Source organism: Oncorhynchus keta, chromosome 30, assembly GCF_023373465.1.
Source record: "Oncorhynchus keta strain PuntledgeMale-10-30-2019 chromosome 30, Oket_V2, whole genome shotgun sequence".
Taxonomy (NCBI): Eukaryota; Metazoa; Chordata; class Actinopteri; order Salmoniformes; family Salmonidae; genus Oncorhynchus; species Oncorhynchus keta.
In genome coordinates, this window is record NC_068450.1 from 42,908,796 (window position 1) to 42,922,011 (window position 13,216).

Below are 13,216 nucleotides of genomic sequence, written 5' to 3' on the forward strand. Positions count from 1 at the left end.
CCTCAAGCTCCAAACCCTCAGAGGTAGTAATCACACCTGTGGGGAGAGGGGCATTCTTCCTACCAAACCACATGACCTTTGTTTTGGAGGTGTTTAGAAAAAGGTTAAGGGCAGAGGAAGCCTGATGGACGCTAAGATAGCTTTGTTATAGAGCATTTAACACAAAATCTGAGGAGGGGCCAGCTGAGTATAAGACTGTATCATCTGCATATAAATGGATGAGAGATTTTCCTATTGCTTGAGCTATGTTGTTGATGTAAATTGAGAAGAGCATGGGGCTTAGGATTGAGCCATGGGGTACTCCCTTGGTGACAGGCAGTGGATGAGACAGCAGATTTTCTGACTTTATACACTGCACTCTTTGAGAGAGGTAGTTAGCAAACCAGGCCAAAGATCCCTCAGAGATACCAATACTCCTTAGCCGGCCCACAAGAATGGAATGTTCTACCATATCAAACTCTTTGGCCAAGTCAATAAAAATAGCAGCACAACATTGCTTATAATTAAGGGCAATGGTGACATCATTGAGGACCATGAAGGTTGCAGTGACCCATCCATAACCTGAGGGGAAACCAGATTGCATACCAGAGAGAATAATACAGACATCAGGAAAGCCAGTCAGTTGATTATTGACAAGTTTTTCCAACACTTTTGTTAAACAGGGCAAAATAGAAATAGGCCTATAACAGTTAGGATATGTATGATCTCCCGCTTTAAATAAAGGATGAACTGTGGCTGCCGTCCAAGCAATGGGAACCTCCCCAGAAAGGAGAGACAGGTTAAAAAGGTCAGAGATAGGCTTGGTGATGATAGGGGAAGCAACCTTAAAGAAGAAAGGGTCTAAACCATCTGACCCAAATGTTTTTTGGGGGTTAAGTTTCAGGAGGTCCTTTAGCACCTTGGACTCAGTGACTGCCTGCAGGGAGAAACTTTGTAGCGGGGCAGGGGATAAAGAGGGAGAAGCATCGATAATAGTCACATTAGAAGGGGTGGGAGATGAGGAAATGTTGGACGGCAAGGAGGCATGACTGAGTCAAATAGGAATCCTGACTTAATGAAGTGGTGATTAAAGAGCTCAGCCATATGCTTCTTGTCAGTCACAACCACATAATCAACATTAAGGGACATGAGCAGCTGTGAGGAGGAGGGTTTATTCTTCAGGTCTTTAACCGTTTTCCAGAACTTCTTGGGGTTAGACCCACAGAGAGACAACTGCTCCTTAAAGTAACTAACTTGGCCTTCCGGATAGCCTGAGTGCACTTATTTCTCATTTGCCTGAACGAGAGACAGTCAGCCTGAGTATGCGTGTGCCGAGCCTTTCACCAAATGCAATTCTTGAGGTGGAGTAACCACTGCAAGATCACGATCATACCAGGGGCTGAACCTGTTTTTAATTTTCAATTTCTTTATGGGGGCGTGTTTGTTAACAATACCACTGAAAATATTTTTAAAAAGGTCCAAGCTTCTTCGACAGAGGAGATCAAGCTGATTCTATACCATTTTACAGAGGCCAGTTCATGAAGGAAGGCTTGCTCATTATTGTTTTTTGGCAAGCATCTATAACACATATGTCAGAGTCAAGGCCCGCGGGCCACATCCGGCCCAGCGAGAAGGTTTTTTACGGCCCCTGGGATGATCTTGATTTATTATTAGAACCGGCCCGCAGACCGCAGCAAGCCGGCAGCCCGCAGATCTTTTACACGCACCAATACTACATTTCCCACAATGCAACGGTGACGCACCGAGCAGTAGGCTGCTTCATTTCAATATTTATTGGCACAGCAGTTGTCAGCATCACAGTAAAATTAACTTTCAGATACCCATCAAAAATGGCAAAACGGAAGGTGGACACTGAGAACCGGGGTTTCAAACAAGGTGGGAGTCGGAGTATTTGTTCACGGAGGTAGCTGGAAAACCTGTGTGTCTTCTGTGTGGAGAAAGTGTGGCGGTACTGAAAGAGTATAATCTGAGACGACATTATGAAACGAAACACGCGGACAAAAACAAGAATATGGACATGGAACAAAGGCTACAAAAGGCAGAGGAATTAAAACGAGGCCTCAAATCTCGAGAGGCTCTGTTCAAAAAAGCCAAATCACAAGGCCAGGCTGCTGTCAAGGCCAGTTTTATTTTGGCAGAAGAGATTGCTAAATCAGCCCGGCCATTTACGGAGGGGGATTTCATCAAAAACTGCATGATTAAAGTTTGTGACGAAGTTTGCCCAGAAAAAAGGCAACTCTTTTAAATGTGAGTCTGAGCAGAAACACCATTGCCGAGAGAGTAGACCAGTTGTCCATCAATCTAAAAGAGCAGCTTGTGAAAAAGGGAAAAGATTTCATTGCATATTCCTTGGCTGTGGATGAGAGCACCGACATTTCTGACATTGCCCAGTTGTCAATTTTCATCCGCGGAGTGGACTCCAGCCTAAGCGTGACAGAGGAGTTTTGGGCTTTACGTCCTATGCATGGCACAACTACGGGGCATGATTTGTATGAAGAGGTGTCAAGATGTGTAAATGAGATGGAGCTGCCTTGGGAAAAACTCGTGGGTTTGACAACCGACGGAGCACCTGCGATGTGTGGACACAGGAGCGGACTGGTGGCGAAGATACGGGAAAAGATGCAAGAGGAAAACGCGACAGGTGAGCTGACAGCTTATCATTGTATCATACACCAGGAAGCGTTGTGCGGTAAAGCCTTGAAAATGGAGCATGTAATGAGCATCATCACGCGCACAGTTAACTTTATCAGAGCCAAAGGTTTGAATCACCGCCAGTTCAAGGCATTTCTGACGGAGTTAGAAACGGAGCATGGTGATTTGCCTTATCACACAGAGGTGCGATGGCTAAGCCAGGGAAAGGTGCTTCAAAGATGTTTCGAGCTTCGTGAGGAGATTTGTCTGTTCTTGGACAGCAAAGGGAAAGACACAACACAACTCCGAGACGAAATGTTTCTGTGTGAAATGGCTTTTCTGTGTGACATTACGAGTCATCTGAATGCAATGAACTTGCAGCTGCAGGGTCGGGATCGTGTCATCTCTGATATGTACAGTACAGTGAAGGCATTTAAAACCAAACTGACTCTGTGGGAGACGCAGATGCGGAAAGAAAATTTGAGCCACTTTCCCAGCTTCCCGAGCGCACAGTTGGCTGATAAAATAGGTATGCTTGCCGCTGACTTTCGACGCCGATTTGCTGACTTTGAAGCACAAAAAAGCAGGTTGGAACTGCTCGGTAACCCATTTGCTGTTGACGTGGAAAGCTCACCACCAAACCTCCAAATGGAGTTGATTGACCTCCAATGCAATGATGCACTGAGGGCAAAATATGCGGCAGTGGGTGCTGCGGAGTTCGCCCGTTTCCTCCCGACACAATGCCCCAGCTGTGCATCCAGGCTGCTCAAACGTTGTCTATGTTTGGCAGCACATACCTGTGTGAACAACTGTTTTCTTTGATGAACTTGAACAAAACATCACACAGAAGTCGACTTACTGCTGAACACCTCCACTCAATTCTGAGGATTTCCTCAGCTCAGAGCCTTACCCCGAACATTGATGAACTTGTGGAAAAGATGGGACACCACCAAGTATCACCCTCAACCTCAAACAAGTGAACATTACTGTGCAATCACATATTTAGAGTTTTTACTCAGTTCAAGTTTAAAAGTTAAAGTTTAATATTTGTTTTCACTGCATGTTACTTCTCCTTAAACAAAGTGTTGTTTTTGATTAATAGATTTTTGCACTTTATTTTATTGTATTTCAATCCAATTATATTTTAAAAATATTTCAGTTGAGTGGATGATAGAAAATGGCTATTATTGTTTTTTTCTTTGAAGTAAATTTAGCCCACTTTTGCTAAAATAGAAAATATAGGCTACTGATGGTGCCTTGAATACCGGTTTCTTTCATTTAATGTTCATGTTATGGGGATTTTTATATAAAGGAAATTTGTCTTTTGTGTCTGTTGAAAATTAAAGATTACTGACAGAGCCATAAGAAAATATTGCTTTATTTATCTGATCATATTGGAATATATTTGTTAGGTTTTCAGTAGGTTCAATTAGGTTCACTAGACTATATGCGTCATTTAAACATTTTTCAATGAACATTCGAACAGTCCGGCCCTCGGCTTGTAGCTAAATTTTTTATTTGGCCCTCCGTCCATTTGACTTTGACACCCCTGATCTATAACAAATCAGGACCGGTCTTTTCACTGAGCAGCCATTACGAACACAGGCTGTAAAACAGTGATCACTAAGGTCATTACAGCAAACATCCGACTGATACCTATCAGGATTATTTGTGAGGATAACATCAAGGAGAGTAGCCTTTTCTGGGTGTCTGGAGTCATACATTGTGGGATTGGTAATAGTCTGAGAAAGATTTATGGAGTCCCATTGCTTTAGGACTTGGTCAGGTGGTTTAAGCATGTCCCGGTTTAGGTCACCTAGCATGACAAATTCAGAATTAGTGTAAGGGTCCAGGAGAGAGCTTAGGGCAGGTAGGGTACAGGCCGGTGCTGATGGAGGATGATAGCACCCAGCAACAGTCAACAAAGAGCTATTTAAAAGTTTAATGTTTAAAACAGCAGATACAATTGTTTGGGGACAGACTTGGTGGAGACCACCGAGCACTGTGCATGACACAAGTAATTTTTCCAACAATTGTTTACAGACAGATTATTTCACTTATAATTCAATGTATCACAATTCCAGTGGGTCAAAAGTTTATGTACACGAAAATGACTGTGCCTTTAAACAGCTTGGAAAATTCCAGAAAATGATGTCATGGCTTTAGAAGCTTCTGATAGGCTAATTGACATCATTTGGGTCAATTGGAGGTGTACCTGTGGATGTATTTCAAGGCCTACCTTCAAACTCAGTGCCTCTTTGCTTGACATCATGGGAAAATCAAAATAAATCAGCCAAGAAAATTTTAGACCTCCACAAGCCTGGTTTATCCTTGGGAGCAATTTCCAAACACATGAAGGTACCACGTTCATCTGTACAAACAATAGTATGCAAGTATAAACACCATGGGACCTCGCAGCCGTCATACCGCTCATGAAGGAGATGCGTTCCTTCTCCTAGAGATTAATGTACTTTGGTGTGAAAAGTGCAAATCAATCCCAGAACAACAGCAAAGGACCTTGTGAAGATGCTGGAGGAAACAGGTACAAAAGTATCTGTATCCAAAGTAAAATGAGTCCTATATCGACATAACCTGAAAGGCCGCTCAGCAAGAAAGAAGCCACTGCTCCAAAACCGCCATAAAAAAGCCAGACTACAGTTTGCAACTGCACATGGGGACAAAGATCATAGTTTTTGGAGAAATATCCTCTGGTCTGATGAAACAAAAATAGAACTGTTTGACCATAATGACCATCATTATGTTTGGAGGAAAAAGGGGGAAGGCTTGCAAGCCGAAGAACATCATCCCAACCGTGAAGCACAGGGGTGGTAGCATCATGTTGTGTGGGTGCTTTGCTGCAGAAGGGACTGGTGCATTTCACAAAATAGATGGCAACATGAGAAAGGGGAATTATGTGGATATGTTGAAGCAACATCCCAAGACATCAGTCAGGAAGTTAAAGCTTGGTCGCAAATGGGTCTTCCAAATGGACAATGACCCCAAGCATACTTCCAAAGTTGTGACAAAATGGCTTAAGGATAACAAAGTCAAGGTATTGGAGTGGCCATCACAAAGCCCTGACCTCAATAGAAAATGTGTGGGCAGAACTGAAAAAGCGTGTGCAAGCAAGGAGGCCTACAAACCTGACTCAGTTACACCAGCTCTGTCAGGAGGAATGGGACAAAATTCACCCAACTTATTGTGGGAAGCTTGTGGAAGGCTACTCGAAACGATTGACCCAAGTTAAACAATTTAAAGGCAATGCTAAATACTAATTGAGTGTATGTATACTTCTGACCCACTTTGAATGTGATGAAAAAACAAAATAGGGACTTTTTACTAGGATTCAATATCAGGAATTGTGAAAAACTTTAAATGTATTTGGCTAAGGTGTATGTATACTTCAGACTTCAACTGTATCTAGCTAGATGTATCTCCCTAGTGACCACCAAAGAAAATTCCTGTTTGCATCTTTATTTCCTCAGATTTAACCCTTTCCTTTCCTACACAAACTGAAGAGATTAAATCAGAATGTCATTGAAAATAAGAATAATCATAATATCAGTGAAATTATTAAACAATGAAATAGAAATGCATTTTTTGGGGGGTTAAAGAATACATACATTTTTGGGCCTTCTCTTTGTCCTTGAGAGTCTATTTATATGTGTGCTATTTGTTCTTGATAAACTGAATGCTGTAAAACATAATGAATAGTCTGTTGCTGCGTATTCTGTTATACCTTTCACAACTGAGATGTGGTCTGTTGCAATCAGATTTTGAAAGCTCATATAGAATGACAGTATGTAACATATAGAATGACAGTATTTTTATTTGTTTTTTTATTTAACCAGTCAAGTTAAGAACACATTCTTATTTTCAATGACGGCCTGGGAACAGTGGGTTAACTGCCTGTTCAGGGGCAGAACGACAGATTTGTACCTTGTCAGCTCAGGGGTTTGAACTCGCAACCTTCTGGTTACTAGTCCAACACTCTAACCACTAGGCTACGCTGCCGCCCCTAGGCTACATGCTGGAAGCTACTTGCGTGCCTAAACATAATATGTTCTATACTATAGTAGATTATGCTAGAATAGTGTTCTATTTAATTCTGTGTCCAATGGAGTCTGAACCTGACTGTTAAGCTCTTTGTGTCAACTGCTGATGCAAAAAGGGTTTTATTGTATACATTTGATTGACCTGATCTCCTCTTTCTCCTCAGGAACATCAACATGGCTACCTCCGTTCCCATGGTCCTGACGTCGTCCGGCCAGTTGCAGCCCCTCCTGTCCAACGGTGACTCCTCCAACAACTCTTCCCCGCCCAGGATCATCCTCCACACTGTCCCCTCCACCACTGCGGGGGGAAAGGATGTCCTCACCATCCAGACGGCCTCCTTGGCCACCGGGACGGGCAGCCTCCAGGACCACCACCATCAACACCAGCAACCCCAGTTTCTGGTCACCAGTCTGGGCTCCACCACTGCCACCACGGGGGTCATCAACTCCACCACGGCTTCCCTCAATGGTCTCCCCCGCCTAGTTACCCTCAACACGGCCACTGGTCAGCCCATGGTGGCCCAGCAACCAGGAACAGTCATCGCCACCGTGCTGAAGTCCTCGAGCGGTGACGAGCTCCTCCATGGCCTGCACGGCATCAAGGAGGAGATGTTGGACCCTTACTACCTGCAGTCATGGGTTAATGGAGACCCTTCCTTTGGGATGGAGGCAGGGGAAGCAGAGCTCACCTACAGGACTGTGATCATTGGGACGAATCAAAGTCTTGGGCAGAGTCAGGGGGAGACTGGCAGCGAGTCTCCAGTGAACGGACACCTTGCCCAGGGAAGCAGCCCCAGCGAGGGCCTCACCCCTGTGGACGAGCTGGAGGTGCGTGGGGAGATGGCTCTGCAGCCAGAGCACATGCTGGGGGTCAAAGGGCTCCAGGAGCTGCCGGAGATCACCGTCCACCTCCCGGCCTCCTTCATCCAGATCAAGACAGAGCCCACGGAGGCCTAGTAGGACTGGACTCTCCCACCAAAGCTGGACTATTGGAATCAACATAAAAAAGACTTCTTAACTAAGTTTCCTTTTCCTTATCCCAATGATAATCTGATTTTGAAAAGCGATGGATTTTTTAAATATGGAGCGACAAACAGGCCAAATGTTGGCCCCTGCAGGATATTTTTGTATACTCACAGCTGTTCTGGTGACGGGCCTACATTTGAACTTCAAGGGATTGTTTTGTGATGTGTTGTTGAAGGCTCCATTGATCTGATAGAGTTCCACAGTGGAGGTGTCATAATACCCATAAAACCTAGCAGTCAAACATTTTTCCACCATCCATTTTTCCCATAGTGAATTTTAGAAACACTTAAAATGAGGGCTGTTTCGTATAGGCGTACTGTGGCATTACATTTGATAACCATGTAAATATCTCTTGGATAAGGTGACTTTTATCAATATAGTCGGTTCTATTTACTCTCAGACTTGAAAATGCTAATTTGCATCAAAGTAGACATCATGCAAGACTACAAATCCCTGCAAGCTCCTACATGTCATCTATGGCTGACACTTTGCTTACAGGTATTGTGTCAATGTAAAACTTGCACAAGACAGTTCACAGAATTATCAAATTAAATACATTTTGGCAATTTATTCATTACTAAATTTAGCTAACGTTAGATACTTAATCCAGAGATTGTTACCTTTGCCTCGATTCGGCAGTCTCGTCCAGATCATCATGGAATTTGTAGTTCTTTATGACAGCCACATTAGCAGCTAATTAGCATTACATTTTTATTGGGAAAATACAGGCATATATATTGATAAAAGTCACCATGTCATAAAGAGATTTACACAGTTAGCAAAACGTCATGCCAGGGTAAGCCTACATAAAACACAGCCCTTATTTTAAGTATCTAAAATTCCCTATGGGAAAAATGTATGGTGGAAAAACGATTGGAACCATTTCCTTGTTTTACCGCTAGCTTTTATGGGTATTATGACTCATACTGTGGTACTCTATTGAGGTCCTATCGAACTATCTACCTACCTTGCTACTGTCAGTAGTCCCGCCCCCTTCCTAAACCCTGCCCCACCAGGAGAATAGCCATTGGATAACCAGGAATCTCCCCTACCACACGTGCCAGTTAGACTACTCCATTCTCTACCTACTAGTACATCTCATCAGACTTGTATCAATTCTAACAGAGACAAAAACAGCAACCTAAAAACAGGAGATGGGAACTCATGTGAGAGAATGCAATGAAATCAGACTTGTTGAGTAGAAAATGTGTAATTGTCTGCACGTCGTCTCAACTTTCTTTTTCTAAGGACGATCAATGGAAATGTACCTCACAGACCTTTTCTGAAGAGTGCCTTATACGGAAAGGTACAACGGTTCAAACTCTTGATTGGTAAAGTCTGCGAGAAGAATAAATGACAGTTCAGATTGTTTAGACTTGTCTGGAATTTCTTCCAGATTCAACCCTTATTATCACATTGTTGATTAGGTGTGCATTCCCTTCATTACACATGGCCTTACAGCAATGTGTTACTATGGAAATGTGCATTCTCCTGTCCCCTTGGACAATCCAATCACAAACCTGTTTGTATATAGCGTCAGAATTGATGCAGGGAGAGAGAAAGAGAAACGGAGGAAAAATATAACATATTTTACTCGCCTCCTATCTCCCCATTAAGGCGTTTAATCCTGATTATATATGTAGTATATACTGAACAAAAATATAAACGCAACATGCAACAATTTTATTGATTTTACTCAGTTACAGTTCATATTAAATAAATAAATTAGGCACTCATCTATGGATTTCACATGACTGGGAATGCAGATATGCATCTGTTGGTCACAGATACCTTTAAAAAAAGGTTGTCCCCAGCACAAGGTGCACCTGTGTAATGATCTTGCTGTTTAATCTGCTTCTTGATATTGGATTATCTTGACAAAGGAGAAATGCTCACTAACAGGGATGTAAGCAAATTTGTGCACAGAATTTAAGAGGAATAAGCTTTTTGTGCCAATGAAACATTTCTGGGATCTTTTATTTCAGCTCATGAAACATGGGACCAACATGTTTTGTTCTCTCTCTCTCTCTCTCTCTCTCTCTCTCTCTCTCTCTCTCTCTATATATATATATATATATATATATATATATATATATATATATACACTGTATATATATAATTGAGGTTCAATTTAAGGCCACAAATGTATTTATTTTGTGAATGTCTAAATTCTTTATTATTTACATATGCAAAACCCGAGGGAAAATATACAAAGTATATGAAATGAAATAACCAGGTGTCATTTTTTTTTCATCCAAAAAGCTGATATTACAGTTTTTTAAGCATTCCATATAATCAGTGCAGTGTTGATGATGACATTTTCTCTGTTTTGTACTCAAAGTGATTTGCCCTGAAGCAAATGATCATCTCTATAGATATCACCTGACCTGTGTAATTTTTAAAGATTGTATTGTATGTGCTTTGGTTTTTATCATCCCATTTAACAGTGGACATACCTCTAGCTGGAGTGAACAACAGACCATCTGACGCACTCTAGCTCAGGACCTGAAGACAAACTTTGCAGAGCATCAGTCTTATGTCAATCAGAGTTCTCTGTGTCTGCATTGACAATCTGAACGCTGTACAGTACAAATGCGATGCCAAGTTATGACAATCGATGCTCTCTAGGGTTACAAAGAGGACCAAAACTGTCTTTAGTGTTGATAATTGAGTGCATTGACAGCTGTGGGTGGGGGTGATTGGATTGTCTTGCTTACAGACGCTTACGTTGTATGTACAACGCAAGTATGTTCTGGCCAACATTTTCCTTGTAAGCACTGTTGTATGTGAGATGTTGGGGTATGTCCACTCTGTCTGTCCGATCATTGTGCTGGATTGTTTTCCTTTTTCTTGGGTTTTCCATGGCTTCCTCCTATGCTGAAACTAGATTTTTTTTAAAGAAAGAAAATATAATAATAAAACAAATTTTGCTTCAATTTCACTTCAGTGTTTATTCAATATAATACACTGGAATCCAAACTGATCTTTACTTTCAACATCAGCCCGGGACTCAGTCTTTTTAAAGCAGGCTATCAATATGATATCCTGGCATCCAAACGAGTTTAAAGTATATCTTCCTTCACTGTCCCTGTACCAGGCTCAAACGAGTGATCCCCTGCTCACAAGCACACGTGACCATCCTCCTTGACAATGTTCCAACCGTTTGAGCTATACAGAAGGTACAAATTGGATAGCTCCATCGGCTACATTTCAAGGTTGCTGTGGAATGAGCTTATGGCACATTCTTAACACTACCCCAAACACTCTCCCAGTTTTCGCCCATCAACATCTTGCTTAAAGGGAGCTCTGATGAGGGACTGGGTGTGTCTAGCCATATGTCTATCGCTCTTCCACGTCTGTTGCTGTAAAAACAATAGAAAAACGTGGGTCTGCTAGTGCTACTGCAGCAAATTTCCACATGACATGTAGACACAATAAGCTGTTCTTTGGTGCAACTAATGGCTATGATTCGTGCTTGGAACCAATTGGTACCTTCTGAAAGTATGACGGCACTGACAGAGAGAGTCGCGTTAGATCTAGTCCTTAGGAAACTATGCAGTATTTAGTTTTTTTAAATGTATTTTTCCTTACATTGTTAGCCTAGAAAATCATAAGTGTTATTTCATACAGCTGGGAAGAACTATTGGATATCAAAGCGACGTCAACTTACTAGCACTATGATCAGGAATACGACTTTCCCGAAGCAGATCATTTGTTCAAACCACCCAAGGCATTCAAACTGATTCCAGAGCCTGACCCAAAACAACCTCGCCACAGAAGAGGTAGTGGCCTTCTGGTCAGACTTCGGAGGCGGGCACACCACCCCCGCTTCTGAGTATATTACTCTCTAAGATCCAGTCTCTAGATAACAAGGGAGATTAAATTAGGGCAAAGGTTGCTTTCCAGAGAGACGTCAGGGATTGCAACATACTCTGTTTCACAGAAACATGTCTCTCTGGGGAAATGCTGTTGGTCCAGCGCCGACAGGAATAAACATTTCCCTTGGGAAGAAGAAGGGTGGGGGTGTATGTTTTATGATTAACGACTCATGGTGTAATTGTAACAATATACAGGAACTCAAGTCCTTCTGTTCACCTGATCTAGAATTCCTCACAATCAAATGCCGACCGTATTATCTCCCAAGACAATTATCGTTGGTAATTGTCACAGCTGTGTACAGTGGGGCAAAAAAGAATTTAGTCAGTGACCAATTGTGCAAGTTCTCCCACTTAAAAAGATGAGAGAGGCCTGTGAATTCCATCATAGGTACACTTCAACTATGGCAGACAAAATGAGAGAGAAAAAAATCCAGAAAATCACATTGTAGGATTTCAAATGAATTTATTTGCAAATTATGGTGGAAAATAAACTTTTGTTATTGACCAAATACTTATCTCAATACTTTGTTATATACCCTTTGTTGGCAGTGATGTTTTGGGGCTGTTGCTGGGCAACACAGACTTTCAACTCCCTCCAAAGATTTTCTATGGGGTTGAGATCTGGAGACCTTGAAATGCTTCTCACGAAGCCACTCCTTCGTTACCCGGGCAGTGTGTTTGGGATCATTGTCATGCTGAAAGACCAAGCCACGTTTCATCTTCAATGCCCTTGCTGATGGAAGGAGGTTTTCACTCAAAATCTTACGATACATGGCCCCATTCATTCTTTCTTTTACACGGATCAGTCGTCCTGGTCCCTTTTCAGAAAAACAGCCCAAAAGCATGATGTTTCCACCCCCATGCTTCACAGTAGGTATGGTGTTCTTTGGATGCAACTCAGCATTCTTTGTCCTCCAAACACGACAAGTTGAGTTTTACCAAAAAGTTATATTTTGGTTTCTTCTGACCATATGACATTCTCCCAATCTGCTTCTGGATCATCCAAATGCTCTCTAGCAAACTTCAGACGGGCCTGGACATGTACTGGCTTAAGCAGGGGGACACGTCTGGCCCTGCAGGATTTGAGTCCCTGGTGGCATAGTGTGTTACTGATGGTAGGCTTTGTTACTTTGGTCCAGGTCTGTGAGAGCCAGAAATCTTGCTTGTTTGTAGGTGACCAAATACGTACTTTCCACCATAATAAATTCACTAAAAATCCTACAATGTGATTTTTTGGATTTTTTTTCTCATTTTGTCTGTCTAGTTGAAATGTACCTATGATGAAAATTACAGGCCTCTCTCATCTTTTTAAGTTGGAGAACTTGCACAATTGGTGGCTGCCTAAATACTTTTTTGCCCCACTGTATATCCCCCCTCAAGCGGACACCACGACGGCCCTCAATGAACTTCACTGGACTCTATGCAATCTGGAAACCATACATCCTGAGGCTGCATTTATTGTAGCCGGGGGTGTTAACAAAGCAAATTTGAGAACAAGGCTACCTAAATTCTATCAGCATATTGATTGTAGTACACAGTCTGGCATAACACTGGATCACTGGTACTCTAACTTCCGCAATGCATACAAGGCCCTTCCCCGCCCTCCGTTCGGCAAATCTGACCACA

The 13,216-nt window shown here is 42.3% G+C and overlaps 1 protein-coding gene across 3 annotated transcripts in view; it reads left to right on the forward strand.

The window, feature by feature from the left end:
- Nucleotides 1-10,648, forward strand: part of LOC118363642 (ETS-related transcription factor Elf-1-like) — an 89,647-nt gene extending 78,999 nt beyond the window's left edge. For all 3 annotated transcript variants that reach the window (XM_052488467.1, XM_035744712.2, XM_052488468.1), the window contains one exon: nucleotides 6,851-10,648. In XM_052488467.1, coding sequence (XP_052344427.1) covers nucleotides 6,851-7,643 — 793 coding nt within the window. In that variant the 3' untranslated portion in view covers nucleotides 7,644-10,648. The remainder of the gene's footprint in view (nucleotides 1-6,850) is intronic.
- Nucleotides 10,649-13,216: the final 2,568 nt, after the last annotated feature.